The 17,303-nt window shown below is 34.8% G+C and overlaps 1 protein-coding gene and 8 non-coding genes across 9 annotated transcripts in view; 1 reads left to right on the plus strand and 8 right to left on the minus strand.

The window, feature by feature from the left end:
- The window catches only part of LOC125070640 (dynein axonemal heavy chain 10), a 59,459-nt gene that overhangs the window by 12,832 nt on the left and 29,324 nt on the right, over window positions 1–17,303 (plus strand). The window contains exons 21-50 of the mRNA XM_047680588.1: window positions 313–439; window positions 1,108–1,350; window positions 1,494–1,663; window positions 1,995–2,182; window positions 2,303–2,464; window positions 2,908–3,108; window positions 3,213–3,504; window positions 3,873–4,031; window positions 4,172–4,408; window positions 7,151–7,404; window positions 7,474–7,622; window positions 7,691–7,800; window positions 8,103–8,281; window positions 8,577–8,772; window positions 8,866–8,963; window positions 9,372–9,507; window positions 9,589–9,675; window positions 9,847–9,989; window positions 10,400–10,578; window positions 11,070–11,252; window positions 11,329–11,454; window positions 11,687–11,940; window positions 12,016–12,204; window positions 12,301–12,473; window positions 12,918–13,083; window positions 13,557–13,715; window positions 14,372–14,466; window positions 14,550–14,807; window positions 15,454–15,613; window positions 15,750–15,848. Of these exons, the coding sequence (XP_047536544.1) occupies window positions 313–439; window positions 1,108–1,350; window positions 1,494–1,663; window positions 1,995–2,182; window positions 2,303–2,464; window positions 2,908–3,108; window positions 3,213–3,504; window positions 3,873–4,031; window positions 4,172–4,408; window positions 7,151–7,404; window positions 7,474–7,622; window positions 7,691–7,800; window positions 8,103–8,281; window positions 8,577–8,772; window positions 8,866–8,963; window positions 9,372–9,507; window positions 9,589–9,675; window positions 9,847–9,989; window positions 10,400–10,578; window positions 11,070–11,252; window positions 11,329–11,454; window positions 11,687–11,940; window positions 12,016–12,204; window positions 12,301–12,473; window positions 12,918–13,083; window positions 13,557–13,715; window positions 14,372–14,466; window positions 14,550–14,807; window positions 15,454–15,613; window positions 15,750–15,848 (5,172 nt within the window). The remainder of the gene's footprint in view (window positions 1–312; window positions 440–1,107; window positions 1,351–1,493; window positions 1,664–1,994; window positions 2,183–2,302; window positions 2,465–2,907; window positions 3,109–3,212; window positions 3,505–3,872; window positions 4,032–4,171; window positions 4,409–7,150; window positions 7,405–7,473; window positions 7,623–7,690; window positions 7,801–8,102; window positions 8,282–8,576; window positions 8,773–8,865; window positions 8,964–9,371; window positions 9,508–9,588; window positions 9,676–9,846; window positions 9,990–10,399; window positions 10,579–11,069; window positions 11,253–11,328; window positions 11,455–11,686; window positions 11,941–12,015; window positions 12,205–12,300; window positions 12,474–12,917; window positions 13,084–13,556; window positions 13,716–14,371; window positions 14,467–14,549; window positions 14,808–15,453; window positions 15,614–15,749; window positions 15,849–17,303) is intronic.
- On the minus strand, window positions 4,654–4,726 carry Trnav-aac. The gene has a single exon. It is a non-coding gene; the product is annotated as a tRNA-Val (tRNA).
- Window positions 4,972–5,044, minus strand: Trnaa-agc. The gene has a single exon. It is a non-coding gene; the product is annotated as a tRNA-Ala (tRNA).
- On the minus strand, window positions 5,131–5,203 carry Trnaa-agc. Its single transcript has one exon. It is a non-coding gene; the product is annotated as a tRNA-Ala (tRNA).
- On the minus strand, window positions 5,929–6,001 carry Trnaa-agc. Its single transcript has one exon. It is a non-coding gene; the product is annotated as a tRNA-Ala (tRNA).
- On the minus strand, window positions 6,088–6,160 carry Trnaa-agc. The gene has a single exon. It is a non-coding gene; the product is annotated as a tRNA-Ala (tRNA).
- Window positions 6,247–6,319, minus strand: Trnaa-agc. The gene has a single exon. It is a non-coding gene; the product is annotated as a tRNA-Ala (tRNA).
- Window positions 6,727–6,799, minus strand: Trnaa-agc. The gene has a single exon. It is a non-coding gene; the product is annotated as a tRNA-Ala (tRNA).
- Trnaa-agc lies at window positions 16,390–16,462 on the minus strand. Its single transcript has one exon. It is a non-coding gene; the product is annotated as a tRNA-Ala (tRNA).

Below are 17,303 nucleotides of genomic sequence, written 5' to 3' on the forward strand. Positions count from 1 at the left end.
TAATAAAAAATGTATAGCATAGCGCTTAAAAGAAATAATATTTGGTGAACCAAACGGCGCCTTTCTATATTAGAGATAAAACATTCTTAGGTCAAGCCAATAATAAATACTAGTTGACTCATCGCAGGTGTCTTCCAGTCATATAGGACTGCCTCTATAGCACTACAGGGGTGTGAATGAATGAAGGTGCAATCTACATTTCCATACATACATATTTATTTACTGTAATATCAATTACGAAATTTTATTTAAAAAAAACACTATCTATCTATTTGTACATTAATTTCAAACATAATAATCATTTTCTTACAGACTGACGTTACTTGGAGAGACATGACAGTTCACAAGCTTATGCAAGAGTATGATTTAGAATTTCAGCCTAATTTCGACAGGCACATCTTTCTCATAATACATGAGGCGGAGCTCATGGAGAAATTAGGTTAGGTTTATTAAGAGCTTCTATATTTAGATGCGTATCTAATTAAGAATGTCTTATATTAAGAAAGCATTTAATTTTTATAATTTGAAATACTTCTAATTTTAATCAATAATCAATCTAATCAATTAATGCTTTTAATCTCGTTGAAATCGATACACCTTTTTGCCGATACTCTTTTCTTATGTCCTGAATGGCAAATTTAGTTTTATTCATTTGCAGGCTTAAACAAATAAAGTCGATCACTCAAAAATGTCTTGAATCTTGAATATTATATTATTTAAGGTTTTTCCTATGATTTTGTCACTGTAAGTCATTTGAGCTCAATAGAAGCTCATTTTAGCGGCTTTATAATTTAAAATACAATACTTAAAAAATTCTTACTATTCCAATAAATATATGTGTATATAAATATATTAACTATGGATATTTTATACAATATAACTTTTCCAATGATCATCTAAATTGTGGGTCGAGGATTTTACGATATAAACAACATTTTTTCTTTTTTAATTTGAAGTAAAGTTATCGAGTCTTAAGTATACAGCAGTATATCTTTTTATATATTCAAATAACAAAAAATAGAATCACACATTGTAATGGCTGCAATATTATATTAAAGTTTACTTTTACTATACTCGAATTAAAAAGCATAAAACTGTACTTAACAGGATTCGACGTACCGCCCAATATTCGCGATGTATCCATGCAGAAGGCTCGACTTTACTACGAACTGGAAGCATTAGAGAATGTGATAATAAAATACAATGCTAGCACAGCATCTCTCAGTATCTCAGAGACGCACCTTATGAAAAAGCACCTTCTAGACATGGAAAGACACATTCTACCAGGATTGACCAGAATCACATGGACGGCTTTGGGGATAAATGATTACATCAAGGATATTACCAAAGGTGTGGTTTTTTCAGCACAGAAAATTTTAAATTAAATTAATAAATTTAGACAAAACGTTTGAAATCGAAAATGAATAAATAAATTCATAAGTTGTAGCTTAAAATCGATTACACGCTTTCCATTAAAGTTTTCCATTTTTAAGGTGAGAACTCATTGAAAGCTATATATCAACAATTAAAGATGGTGGAAAAAGAAATTCAGTTCTTGCTAGATCAGATAGAAATGTTCGACTTGTTCCCTTGTGTGCGGCCTAAGAACTACATCGACCCTAAAACAGGGGAACCAGATGATACATGGTTATACCCGTGCAAGGTAAATAAAGTTATGATATAAATCAATCGGTCATGAATGAATAACATCACGAGAGCATTTTATTTTGACGACCTCCGTGGTCGAATAGTGTGTACATCGGTTTTCATGGGTACGCCACTTCAAGGTCCCGGGTTCGATTCCCGGACGAATCGATGTAGAAAAAGTTAATTAGCTTCCTATATTGTCTTGGGTCTGAGTGTTTGTGGTACCGTCGTTACTTCTGATTTTCCATACCACAATTGCTTTACCTACTTACATTGGGATCAGAGTAATGTATGTGATGTTGTCCAATATTTATTTATTCAATAAATAAACAACTATTCGATTTTAGACATACTTTGTGGAGGTGGAAAATGAACGCCTGGAGCGCACTGCGAATTTGTCCCGACTCTATGATCGCATCGGCCCCAATTTAATGAAGCTCGAGTACTTAATACTTGGAACCAGCACTGGACGCTCCGAAGTCATGTCGTCATACTACACTTTTTGGGAAAAGAAAATTTTCAAAAGCCTTGTTACGTAAGAATTTTGTTATGTATATATTATGGCTATTATTAACACTTTTATTATATTAATCACTATGTGTTAATAATACACAGATACAACATATACCCAACAGAATTGCCGTTTCACTTTCAGGCTAACCCTGGAGAATCTCCAGCAGTTCCAGAGCACACTGAGCGGCAACACACCGCTGTTCCAGGTAGACGCGGTGCTCGCGGCGCCTGATATTGCCGCGCGCCCCGCACCCTCCGAGCTCTGCAATATACTCGGATATAACATCAAGCACTTCTTGAATAGGTCACTTCATATTAATAACGAAACTGAATAGATATCGATGTTTATCTATTGGTAAAACTCACACATACATAAATTCTGATTATATTATTAATATAAAATATGATTATGATTTTTCTTTAATGTTTTTATATACCTAACAGCTAGCTTACTTAACCTTAACTACTTACCGTTATTCTAATTTAATATTAGATATGATTCGGTTCTTTATGAAAACAACGCATACATACTCATACGTAGAAATATAAAAAATAGTAAGCAGAACTGAAGAATAAAACTAAGATTAACTAATAAGCGTTTTGTAATAAACTCCAAACCTCCTCCCGAGGAGAGGAATCCTTGCCCAGCAGGGAGACATTTACGGTCTGCTACATATCAGATTACTTTAATAACTGATGAAATATAAGATTATGATATCCAATACTTAAACAATTTTATTTTTAAAGATTGACTACATTTCCTCGTTGGATGAAAAAAACTTGCCTCCCATGCCCGCCTCAGAGGATAGTCGAAGCGACTGGCAATGAGTTCTACGTCTTCTCCTACTTCGAGGATATTTTGCGCGTGGTTGCTATCAATGATGTCACGCTTCTCATACAAGATACTGTGTATCGACTCACGCAGGATATTAACACTTACATTCAAAAGTTAGAATCATATTTTATTGTATTATTGTACCTACATATTTTTGAATTTAGAAGGTTTTAATGCCGTTATAAAATATTTTATAGTTCTTTTATTTTTACACTAGATGGCACAAGTACCAACATTTATGGGCGTTTGATAAGCATCTTTCGTGTGAAAAATATGTTCAAAAGTATGAACAGATCCATAAATATGATGAAAAGTTTTTCTTCTTCGAAGATATTATAGCAGACTTAAATGCTCATATAAAATATGTGGACATCGGAGCTATAAGAGTTAATTTACGACCGATAATACAACAAGTGCAGGGACACGCACAAGAATGGAAAGACATCCTTGGTCAATGTATTGCATCAAAAACGAGAATGAATATGTATGATTTGAAAAATCAAATCGAGGTAAATTAGTTTGTTTTAACTGGTTTTTTCATATAAAGTGCCTTTGGAAATATTTTATGGTCATTATAGGGAGATTAAATTATTGAACTTTGTATACTTATTGTGTTAGTTTTATAGTATATACTTACTAAATACTTTAATACTTAGCATTGTTGCTTTGCGATTTCAAGAGTGCCAGCCACAACAGAATAATAATATCTGATTTTCGGTGTCGGTGGCATATTAGCAAAGTCAGGGATGCTTAATATTTTTTACAGTGTGAATGTCTTTGAGCAGTAGTGATTACTTTCAAGCAGTTGCTCCTATGTCAATCTATCCGTTGAATAGATATAAAAGAAATACCACAATCATAAAAACTTATTTCTCAGTCTCTTCGAATGACGATGAACATGAACATTAAAGGACTCGAAGACTTCAAGCTGGTGATGGCTACCATTACACAAGTGCAACAGTTGACGATCACAGCTGAAGTGAAATTTAGAAACATGCAGGAAATCTTCCACATTTTACGACAACACGGCATTGACGTGAGTTTTACATTTGTGACATTAATTATTCGTTTTTTTTTGTGTTTATTTAATAAATCGTTTTAGATTAAACTTTAAAAAAAAAACAAAAACAATAATATTTTTATTTATTTATTTAAATCAACTACAAATTGTTTTAGGTATCAGATGGTGACATTGATTTCGCTAAAAATCTAGAATCATCTTGGGGTAGTCTTTACCAAACTTCATTGTTTCGGGGCAATACCCTCGAACAGACAAAAGACAAGTTCTCCAAACTAAATGTAGTTGAGATTGCCAATTTCCTAAGGGAGTTAGACGACTTTGTTGAAAAGTTCGATATTGAAGGACCAGGTACAGTCGGGGATGATATGGATAGAGGACTATTGCTTATGGAGGTAAAATGTTTGATATTGGACACTTGATCAAGATGATATTCTATTCTTAAATGATGTACTTACATTTATAACAATCCCTGAAATTATAGCTTTGACAAGTGTTGAACCCGGTACCTCTCGCATGCTAAGCGAGCGCTGTACCATCTGAGCTACGCCCCCTTTGAAAACTTGTCAGAATTATATAGGCAATATGTTCAAGAAGGGTGTAAGTACTAAATAGGATTATTGTACGATAAAAAAGTAATAGGAGGCGCCGGGTATCAATCCCGGTACCTCTCGCATGTTAAGCGAGCGCTTTACCATCTGAGCTACGCCCCCTTTGAAAACTTGTCAGAATTATATAGGCAATATGTTCAGCAAGGGTATTAGTACTAAATAGGATTATTGTACGATAAAAAAGTAATTGGAGGCGCCGGGTATCGATCCCGGTACCTCTCGCATGCTAAGCAAGTGCTCTACCATCTGAGCTACTCCCCCGATGAAAATTTGTCAGAATTATAAAGGCAATATGTTCAGGAAGGGTGTAAGTACTAAATAGGATTATTGTACGATAAAAAAGTAATTGGAGGCGCCGGGTATCGATCCCGGTACCTCTCGCATGCTAAGCGAGCGCTCTACCATCTGAGCTACGCCCCCTTTGAAAACTTGTCAGAATTATATAGGCAATATGTTCGGGAAGGGTGTAAGTACTAAATAGTGTTATTGTACGATAAAAAAGTAATTGGAGGCGCCGGGTATCGATCCCGGTACCTCTCGCATGCTAAGCGAGTGCTCTACCATCTGAGCTACGCCCCCTTTGAAAACTTGTCAGAATTATATAGGCAATATGTTCAGGAAGGGTGTAAGTACTAAATAGTGTTATTGTACGATAAAAAAGTAATTGGAGGCGCCGGGTATCGATCCCGGTACCTCTCGCATGCTAAGCGAGCGCTCTACCATCTGAGCTAAGCCCCCGATGAACACTTGTGGCAATTATATAGTGAATAGTTGAATAAAAGTTTTAGTCCTAAATAATCACATGTTCGTGAAAAAACAACAAATTGGAGACGCTAGGCGTCGATCCTGGTACCTCTCGCATGCTAAGCAAGCGCTCTACCATCTGAGGTACGCCTCCCTTGAAAGCTTGTAGTAATTATACATTGAATATATTAAGTAAAAGTATGAGTACTAAAAAGTTATAATTCTGTAAATACAATAAAAATTGGAGGCGCCAGGTGTCGATCCTGTTACCTCTCGCATGCTAAGCGAGCGCTCTACCATCTGAGCTACGCCCCCTTTGAAAACTTGTCAGAATTATATAGGCAATATGTTCAGGAAGGGTGTAAGTACTAAATAGTGTTATTGTACGATAAAAAAGTAATTGGAGGCGCCGGGTATCGATCCTGGTACCTCTCGCATGCTAAGCGAGCGCTCTACCATCTGAGCTACGCCCCCGATGAAAATTTGTCAGAATTATAAAGGCAATATGTTCAGGAAGGGTGTAAGTACTAAATAGGATTATTGTACGATAAAAAAGTAATTGGAGGCGCCGGGTATCGATCCCGGTACCTCTCGCATGCTAAGCGAGCGCTCTACCATCTGAGCTACGCCCCCGATGAAAATTTGTCAGAATTATAAAGGCAATATGTTCAGGAAGGGTGTAAGTACTAAATAGGATTATTGTACGATAAAAAAGTAATTGGAGGCGCCGGGTATCGATCCCGGTACCTCTCGCATGCTAAGCGAGCGCTCTACCATCTGAGCTACGCCCCCGATGAAAATTTGTCAGAATTATAAAGGCAATATGTTCAGGAAGGGTGTAAGTACTAAATAGGATTATTGTACGATAAAAAAGTAATTGGAGGCGCCGGGTATCGATCCCGGTACCTCTCGCATGCTAAGCGAGCGCTCTACCATCTGAGCTACGCCCCCGATGAACACTTGTGGCAATTATATAGTGAATAGTTGAATAAAAGTTTTAGTCCGAAATAATCACATGTTCGTGAAAAAACAACAAATTGGAGACGCTAGGCGTCGATCCTGGTACCTCTCGCATGCTAAGCAAGCGCTCTACCATCTGAGGTACGCCTCCCTTGAAAGGTTGTAGTAATTATACATTGAATATATTAAGTAAAAGTATGAGTACTAAAAAGTTATATTTCTGTAAACACAATAAAAATTGGAGGCGCCAGGTGTCGATCCTGGTACCTCTCGCATGCTAAGCGAGCGCTCTACCATCTGAGCTACGCCCCCTTTGAAAACTTGTCAGACTTATATAGGCAATATGTTCAGGAAGGGTGTAAGTACTAAATAGGGTTATTGTACGATAAAAAAGTAATTGGAGGCGCCGGGTATCGATCCCGGTACCTCTCGCATGCTAAGCGAGCGCTCTACCATCTGAGCTACACCCCCGATGAAAACTTGTGTCAATTATATAGTAAAAACGTTGAAGTAATAGTTTGAGTACTAATAAGTTACATTTTCTTTACCAAAAAAACAAATTCTCATCACTCGAATGCTAAGCGAGCGCTCTACCGCCTTATTTCATAATTAGATTCTGCAATCGCCTACAATAAAAAAACAAGTGACCTTTTGATACACTTACTTGATCATAGTAAAAGTATTGAGTAGTCACTAAAGTATAAATTCTGCGCACATTAAAATTTAATATTTAATAAAATTCCTTTTATTTCTTTTAGTTTATATACATGACGTATGAAAAGCACACCTAATAAATATCTCAATAATATTTTTTCTTCACAGGAATATACAAAACTTTTCGATGAACTAGAGTCACGGAAGAGAATTCTTCAAGCGGCAGAACAACTTTTTGACAATCCTCTTGCAGACTTCTCAAGTTTTAATCGAGCAAAAACGGACTTCCAAGCGATGGAACAGATATATAAAATATACAAAGCGCAAAAGAATGCTCGCGAGCTATGGGCCAAGACTTTGTGGGTTAATTTGAATCCTCAAGCTTTGGTCGATGGCATTGAACAATTTTTTAAAGAGTACAGGTAGGACAATATATTTTTTACATAATATTATGCTTAAAAGCAAAAATTTACTAATTTACTATTGTCTAGGAAATTACCAAAAGCTGTTCGCCTCACAAATACTGGTCTAATGTTAGATTTAAAGATGAAGCAATTTAAAAATGTCGTACCTCTTATGGTTTCTCTGAAAAATGAAGCTATGCGAGAACGACATTGGAAAGAATTGATGGCTAAAACTGGTAATTAAAGACAAAATTATAGGTTTATAATTTTTGGATGAGTGCTTTTCATATAATGTATTTCATAGGCCAAGAATTTGACATGTCACCCGAACGTTTTACCTTAGAAAATATGTTTGCTATGGAATTACACAAGTATCAGGACGTGGCTGAAGAAATCGTGAACCATGCTATAAAGGTAACATAAAAAAATATCTTAAATAATAAAAATAATTCGAAAGTGTTGGTGTACGTGGTGCCTTGTAAATATTAATGTCAGTCTTCTGACCAAATAAATATCTTACTCTTAAGGATACAAAACTTAAAATTATCGTTTTTTACCGCAAATTTATCTTCACCATCAAGCTCGTAAGGCGATTAAATTATATTAAGAACGTTTTGTGCATTCACACAATTACCCCACTATTTATTAAAAAAATGTTTTTGGAATGATCGTTACTCTTTATTGTTAATGTTGTACTTGTGATTTAATGACAAAAGGAATTATCAATCGAACGCGGAGTTCGAGACGTACAGGAGACGTGGGCCAACATTGTGTTCACGGTGACAAGACACTTCAACCGCGGCGAGGACCGCGGTTACACACTGAATCCCTGCGACGAGATCGTCGTCAAGCTGGATGACGACGCCATGTCATTACAGAGCATGGCCGCCTCGCAGTGAGCACTTCTCTATGGCTAAAAATATTTAAATATACCTAAATAATACTTACTTTTGATTTTTAAAGAAATAAATATTTTGCAAGCACGCGTCGGTTTTACCAGACAGCAAGGTTGTACCGTTACACCATCATGGCACATGTTGCTTACTTAAGTAAATTATAATTGCTAATATTAATTCAAATACTATTTCGAGTGTTTGCCGTATGAGTACATGAATTATTATATATTTTATTATTGTTAGCAAATATGAATACAAAAAATAAAAAATCAAGTTAAATTTATTGATTTCTAGATTCATTGGTCCTTTCCTCACGGTGGTCCAAACCTGGGAGCGTCGCTTGGCTCTGATATCTGAGGTAATTGAGGAGTGGTTCGCAACGCAACGCAAGTGGCTGTACCTCGAAGGCATATTTGTTGGTGGAGACATTCGGACGCAGCTGCCCGAGGAGGCGAAAAAGTTCGACGATATTGATAGGATCTTTAGAAAGGTGATAAATTAGTGTCAGTCTAGGGAACTTTTGTTCCTTAAAAGTATTATTTGTGATTTGAGAGTATTAATATCTGTATAATTTCCTTTGCAGATAATGCTGGACACCGCGAAGCGGTTAAATGTTGTCGATTGTTGCACCATTAGTGGTAGATTAGAAGAATTTATAGGCTTAGGCTTAGGCTTACAAAAGTAAGTCTATTATTGAGTTAATTTAAACGGCTAATAATAACAAAATACGAACTTTTTTTTTTTTTTATGGTATAGGGGGCAAACGAGCAGGAGGCTCCTGATGGAAAGCGACTACCACCGCCCATGGACATCTGCAACACCAGGGGGGTTACAGGTGCGTTGCCGGCCTTTAAGAAATAACTACTTGCTCAAATTTCAAGAATCTTAAGAAACTTTCTACACGATAATGTAATGATAAGATTGTCAAACAAAACCACGTAGCTTCTTCATCTTATTCATGTAATAGATACTATAATGTTCATATAGAACAAATATAAAATAAAAACTTAAAACCTAGAATAATAGCCAGTCAGACTATTATTCTAAATTATGATTCAATGATATTATGTGAATATACATTTATTACAGATGTCAGAAGTCTCTTAACGATTACTTGGATTCAAAGAGACGTATCTTCCCGAGATTTTTCTTTATATCGACTGACGAATTATTATCTATTTTGGGTAGTAGCGAATGCAATTGTGTACAGGAACACATGATCAAGGTCTGTATTGAAATACAGTAAATTAAGGTAAGCCCAAATGAAATTTATCAGAAAATGTCTTAAAACTTATTTAATTTCCAGATGTTCGACAATATAAGAGCATTAGACTTGTACGTGGATCATACTAATCGCCCTGTAGCTGCTAAAATGATATCCGCTGAGGGAGAGGTAAAGTGAATTTATATGATAAGTTCGTATGAACTCCTATTCTTATTACACGTGTAACTTGTTATCATATATATTATAAATTTGTTATATGGCAATACTTAAGACGTTTTTATTTATGTAGTGAGAACATGCGTGGTGCGTGCCATTAACACGCATGAAACGTTATTTCAGATTATGGATTTTCGTCGAGTTGTATATACAGAGGGGAGAGTAGAGGACTGGATGAATTTGGTATTGGTTGAAATGCGCAATACTAATAAGTTTATAAGCAAAAAGGCTATATTCTATTATGGGAAGAATTGGAGAGTACCGAGGTAAAATATTTCATACTTTTAAACGCATCCCTAACTAATATAATGCTGAAGAGTTTGTTTCTTTTCAAACTCGAATTTCTGGCAATATCAGTTGATTTGAATGATATTTTTTTGGTTTGTGTTCTCAAAATAATTCGTCTTTTATTAAGTACATTAATGCTAGAACTCCACGTTCGTTACAAGTCTATGGAGTATAGGTTTTTTCGTATTTCTGCGGATCAAAAACCAATCTTTTTGATTCATACTGACAGTATGAGTGTGAACAAAATCATTTTATATAGTTATATAAGTGACTACATAGATTCTGTGATTAATGGCGTTTTAACAATGTAAGGAATAATAAAAATATCTCCTTAAAATTATAATCTTAAATCTCCTTAAAATTTTAATTCTCTTTGATGCTATTTCAGGACAGATTGGATTATGGAGTATCAGGGTATGGTGTGTCTCGCTGCTAACGGTGTTTGGTGGACCGCTGAGACTGAAGAAACATTCTTACGAATCAGGAACGGAAACAAAAGAGCTATGAAAGAACATTTGCAACGTCAAAACGAACAATTAGATGGTCTGGTGGTTAAAGTTAGACAAGGTGTTAAAATCAATATTTTATCTTTTTTTTTTATATCATGGCTTTATTTTCTCGTTTTTGTGTTGTCAACTTTAAACAGTAATGAGGTATCACCATACCTCATTACTGTTTAAAGTTGACAGGAAACAATCTAATTATGACGATGTATATTATGCATTGTCATATAAGGTTGGTTTATAAAAGAAATATTTAGTTCTAAAAGACCAAATGCGTACTGTTTGCCTTACCTTATGTAAGAAAGGAAAAATTCAAGATAACTATAACAAAAGTGATCTAAATGAAACTGACACTACAGTAGTTTTTGGAACCACATTCGTCTATCACACTGTACTAACCTACTTCTGTCGTAGTTTTTTTGTACGTAGTTTGTGAATATGTCAATTTTTTTTATTATATCCATAAATAAAATAAAATTTACGGTAGGGAACGGCGGACCGCTATATGTGATGAATATGGCCATCCAAAAAGTGTCAAGTTTTGTTATTTTATAGATTTATCATCCAATGATCGTCTAAAGTTCCGCACGATAACAACAATTGACGTGCACGCTCGCGATATAATCGAGGGCTTTGTGAGGGACAACGTTACTGAAGCTGCGGAATTTGAATGGGAAAGCCAACTTAGGTTTTATTGGATGAAGAAAGATGATAATCTCTGGATAAAGCAATGCACAGGTACTTTTCAATAAGAAAAAGTTAAAGGCTGTATAGACTATAAAACATGGTGAAATACATTAAAATAAATTTACAGGATTATTTGAATATGGGTACGAGTATATGGGTCTCAATGGTCGACTTGTTATTACGCCTTTAACAGATCGAATTTATCTGACTATTACTCAAGCGCTTACAATGCAACTGGGAGGTGCACCTGCAGGTGACAATAAAATATCAAATTTAACTGATATCTCCAATTTCTGAAAGTCTGATCTAGCTGTACGTTAATGAATATGACTTAATCATTGGCTGCCGATAACGGAATAATCGTTCAGTGTTTAATCAGGTTACTCTAAATCAGACTTCTCATTTTTCTGAAACTGGCGGTTAAATGCTTTTATAGATTTAGTCTTTAAAATATATATTTTTTTATACTTTATGTATTCATATAGGTCCTGCTGGTACAGGGAAAACGGAAACGACAAAAGATTTAGCTAAAGCTCTAGGCCTGTTATGCGTTGTAACAAATTGTGGAGAAGGCATGGACTTTAGAGCCGTTGGTCAAATATTAGCAGGACTTTGTCAATGTGGTGCCTGGGGCTGTTTTGACGAGTTCAATCGTATTGATATTTCTGTATTATCCGTAATATCGACTCAGCTTCAATGCATTCGAAGTGCTTTATTAATGAAGCTTAAGCGATTTACTGTAAGACCAAATAAAAAGACAATTTTCGTTTTATTTAACCTGATATATTTATTATAAAATAGTAATTTTTATCAGTTTGAAGGCCAAGAAATCACCATGGACAATAAAGTAGGGATTTTTATAACGATGAATCCAGGTTATGCCGGACGTACTGAACTTCCTGAATCAGTGAAGGCACTCTTCCGACCTGTCGTGTGTATTTTACCTGATTTGGAAATGATTTGCCAAATATCCCTTTTTTCTGATGGATTCCTTACTGCTAAGGTATGTATGATTTTGTTTATTTGAAAAAGTTATATATTTGATTTAAATATATAAAAATAGATCCAATTTTCCTTTAAAAACTAACTTTCTTCTCAGGTGTTAGCCAAAAAAATGACAGTTCTGTACAAAGTAGCTCGAGAACAACTGTCTAAGCAATCTCATTATGATTGGGGATTGAGAGCTTTAACAGCTGTTTTACGAATGGCAGGAAAACTTAGAAGGGACTCACCTGGACTGAGCGAAATAATGGTGTTAATGAGAGCTCTCAGGTCTATACTCTTAAACTATAATACTAAGTACTATTTTCTGAACTTATTATTTTGTTCCTATAAGGTGAAGCCTCACTGTACATAGTACGGCAGCTGATTGCGATGTACGGTGTTTTAAGTTACAAAAAACATTAAGTTTTTCATTTAGAAATTCTTGGTAGCGAACCGAAGAAAAAACATCGCATGACCTGCCTCCTAAAGCACATCAAAAATAAATTGAATGTAGATCAGTCAAGTAAACATTATTTCCTAATTTTAAAATTCAAAAACAAGTGAAATTGAATTGATTTAACTAAGAAAATACAAAATTTATATTCTGTATTCTAAATGTAATTGTAAGGTGATAAGGTTTTCTGCATATTTAAAGTTTGGGCATAATTATGATATTTAAAATATAATTTTGTCCGATTTAACTTAAAACTAACAACTGTATATATTATATAGAGATATGAATCATCCGAAGTTCGTGTTTGAAGATGTGCCACTGTTCCTTGGTCTTATAAAAGATCTTTTTCCTGGATTGGAGTGCCCTCGAGTTGGTTATCCAGACTTCAATGCCGCAGTCGTGGAAGTACTTGAAAGCGATGGATATATAGTTCTTCCACATCAGGTATCGTAGTATCTTCTTAAATTATGCAAATGACCTCCAGTTTCTGAAACGATGAATTTTTGAAACTTAAAATTATGTAAATAACCTCCAGTTTCTGAAAAGAGAAATTCAGATTAGTAAAATCTCATCAATCAGTCAACGCTCATTGCATATCGCATCATGAGATGCTATCAGACTATTACTGTAGATTCAAGCCTAGTTAAACTGACTTCGATCAACGTTTCAGAAATTAGTAGTTTCAGAAGTTAACTCTTATTAGATTAGTACGTAATGTGAAAAAGTTTTCATTGTAATCACAATTTTAAATCATTTACATTATTGGGTTAAGAGTTTTATCGTATTATTTTGTTAAATTTACTTATTCTGATACAATGAACGATATATGTCAGGTATAAAGTGTATTAAGCGCTTAGGAAATACAATTTATACATAAAAAAACATGATTATGATGCTATTATTAAATTTTGGAACAGGTTGATAAAGTGGTGCAAATGTATGAGACTATGATGACAAGGCACTGCACGATGTTGGTCGGACCGACTGGAGGCGGCAAAACTGTCATCCTCCAAACCCTGGTGAAGGCACAGAACAATCTCGGACTGCCCACCAAGCTAACTATAGTTAACCCTAAAGTACGTTTTGAAAATATATCAATTAATATTTTAAGCGCAAACGTTCGTACTACTATGCTTGTCAATTGATACGCAGTCGACAGTAAATAATTTAGTACACTCCTAAGTCGATTACGTTGTGGAATAAATTGATTTTAAATGTATTCTTTATAATAAATAGTATAAACTTTGTGTAATTTACAAAAGGGTCAGTACAAAATTTTATAGTATACAAAATATTAGTTGATCACATCTTTATTTTTAAAATTGGATATTATTTTCTTGCATACACTTAAAATGTTTTTATATTTAACATATTGTAAGTTAAATATTTACGGCTTTTTGGGACATTTTCAAAATGACATCAAAAGCCACTTAGCCTGAATGCTGCGGATAAGCCCAGTGGAACTATAATTTGAATTCGGTCGATTTAAATAAAACCTTTTTGTTTTTCGGCATCAACATTGTTTTGTATGATTACTTGATAATAGAAGTACATATAATTATTATGATGCCAAGTGGCATTCAAGATGTCTGTAACAATTTCATTTAGTTAGTTAGTAGTTAGTTACGTTATAATGACAACTAAGTAAAAATTTATATTATATAACACTGTTTGTAATATTTTCATTTATTATATTATTAATATAACACAAAAATATAATCTTATCAAACAGGCTTGTTCGGTAGTGGAATTGTATGGAATTCTCGATCCCGTTACCAGAGATTGGACTGATGGCCTTTACTCTAAAATATTTCGTGAAATGAACAGGTATATGCTATGAAATAATATACAATATAAATCAAGCATTTACTTGCTGTAATAGTTAAATTATATTATAAAATTAATTCAAGACCTGCTGACAAAGACGAGCGTCGGTATTCTCTATTCGACGGTGACGTTGACGCTTTATGGATTGAAAACATGAATTCAGTAATGGACGATAATAAGCTTTTAACACTCGCTAATGGAGAACGAATCAGACTCGCTCCATACTGTGCGCTGTTGTTTGAAGTTGGAGACCTCAATTATGCATCACCCGCGACAGTTTCCAGAGCTGGTATGGTGTTTGTGGATCCTAAAAATCTTGGATACCAACCTTACTGGGAGAGGTTATTATATTAAAATTGTCTTTTATTCTATTTATTTTTTATTTTTACATTTTCATAAATGATGAAGCACGGTGTATTTTATTGTTACTTCCACTGCCTGTGTAATTTAAAAATTTCACACTTATATTGTGAAATTTTTAAATTCAGAATAAGAATTCACATTTATTGATTATCGTAAAGAAACTGTTTTCAAATTGCCATGATAATCGTAATATTGAAAATTGTATAAAATGGTAATTAAAATATTTTTTTATACACATTCCGAAATTAAATAAAAATTCCATTAAAATATTCCATACCAATAATTTTGAATTCAACGATTTCAAATTTGTAAATCGGATAATATACAGTAAAACCTTTTACTGTATATTATCTGCACTAATTGGAGCTATAGAGAACCCAGGCAATCAAAAATCCGAATAATCCGGGAAGTATGGGGTTATATAAGTAAAATAAAATCCGTAAATAAGGACTTAACGTTTATTGCGATAAACACTAAGTCTTTTTTACAATGATTCACTTTTTAACAAATCTATACTTTAGTTATTTGCTTTCAATCTTAATTAAAAATTATTGTTATTGTCACAATAGATTATTTAAATCAAAATATTTCTTTCAAATTCATGTCGGATTATCCATCTACCAGATGGCTACGGAGCCGGAGTGACGAAGAAGAACGCGAGCAGCTCGCAGGTCTCTTCGACCATTACGTGGCGGGTGCCATCAACTACATAGTGTTCGGACTGTTCGGGCTGCAGCAGCAGACACCGCTCAAGACAATCGTTCCGCAAACACCACTAAATCTGGTATACTGACAAACAAATAAATATACGGAAAAGATACAAAAGCGATATATCGATCAATTTAACTTTAACACATATAAAACGATAAAGACGTTAAATAGTAACAATCATACACAAATAAAAGTGATGTTTATTACAGGTAATGCAACTCTGCTACATGATAAGTGGTCTTCTGCCTAACAGAGAAGATACCACCGAAGAACTCGATAGAACGGTCGTTGAGTGTGTATTTATGGTGGTATGTTGATTTGGAAAATCATTTGAGTTTATTGATATGTGACGATGTATAGTATGAGAGTGCCTTGTGTACTTATCTTTTCTACTTTTCTTCGGACCCAATATCCTCATACTAAAGAGAAAAAACTGTACATACATTTGATTATTAAAACAAGTCCTATTGAAATTGAAATTCAGTAAGGGTATAAGTACTAAATAGTATTGTTGTACAATAAAAAAGAAATTGGAGGCGCCGGGTATCGATCCCGGTGCCTCTCGCATGCTAAGCGAGCTCTCTACCATCTGAGCTACGCCCCCTTTGAAAACTTGTCAGAATTATATAGGCCATATGTTCAGTAAGGGTATAAGAATTAAGTAGTATTGTTGTACAATAAAAAATAAATTGGAGGCGCCGGGTATCGGTCCCGGTACCTCTCGCATGCTAAGCGAGCGCTCTACCATCTGAGCTACGCCCCCTTTGAAAACTTGTCAGAATTATATAGGCAATATGTTCAGTAAGGGTATACGTATTAAATACTATTGTTGTACAATAAAAAAGAAATTGGAGGCGCCGGGTATCGATCCCGGTGCCTCTCGCATGCTAAGCGAGCGCTCTACCATCTGAGCTACGCCCCCTTTGAAAACTTGTCAGAATTATATAGGCCATATGTTCAGTAAGGGTATAAGAATTAAGTAGTATTGTTGTACAATAAAAAATAAATTGGAGGCGCCGGGTATCGATCCCGGTACCTCTCGCATGCTAAGCGAGCGCTCTACCATTTGAGCTACGCCCCCGTTGTAAACTCGTGGCAATTATTTTGGCAATACGTTTAGTAAGGGTATTAGTATGAAAAACCATTGTTATAACATTAAAAAAGAACTAATCGGAGGCGCCGGGTATCGGTCCCGGTACCTCTCGCATGCTAAGCGAGCGCTCTACCATTTGAGCTACGCCCCCGTTGTAAACTCGTGGCAATTATTTTGGCAATACGTTAAGTAAGGGTATTAGTATGAAAAACCATTGTTATAACATTAAAAAAGAACTAATTGGAGGCGCCGGGTATCGGTCCCGGTACCTCTCGCATGCTAAGCGAGCGCTCTACCATTTGAGCTACACCCCCAATAAAAGCTATTGGCAATTTTAAAGATAATACCTTGAGTAAAGATTTCAGTAATGTTTAGATTAACCGTAAAAATAACTTGAAGTATAAAGTTGCTACGTTGTAAAGCAACAAAATGAATCAAGCAAGATACTTGCAGCTATTATAATAGTAATCAAACCATTAACTAGTTATCTATACACAAAATAGTTCAGAACCTTGTCCTTCTCTATTTGACGAAAGATATTTTTCGACGCATACAAGTTCGTATAATATGTTATTCGTAACTTTTCAATAATGATTTTGGCCGAATTTCAAACACACGGACACTAATATAAAGAAATTATAATAATTACATTTGATTTGATAGTGAGCCA

This window comes from Vanessa atalanta, chromosome 17, assembly GCF_905147765.1.
Source record: "Vanessa atalanta chromosome 17, ilVanAtal1.2, whole genome shotgun sequence".
NCBI lineage: Eukaryota > Metazoa > Arthropoda > Insecta > Lepidoptera > Nymphalidae > Vanessa > Vanessa atalanta.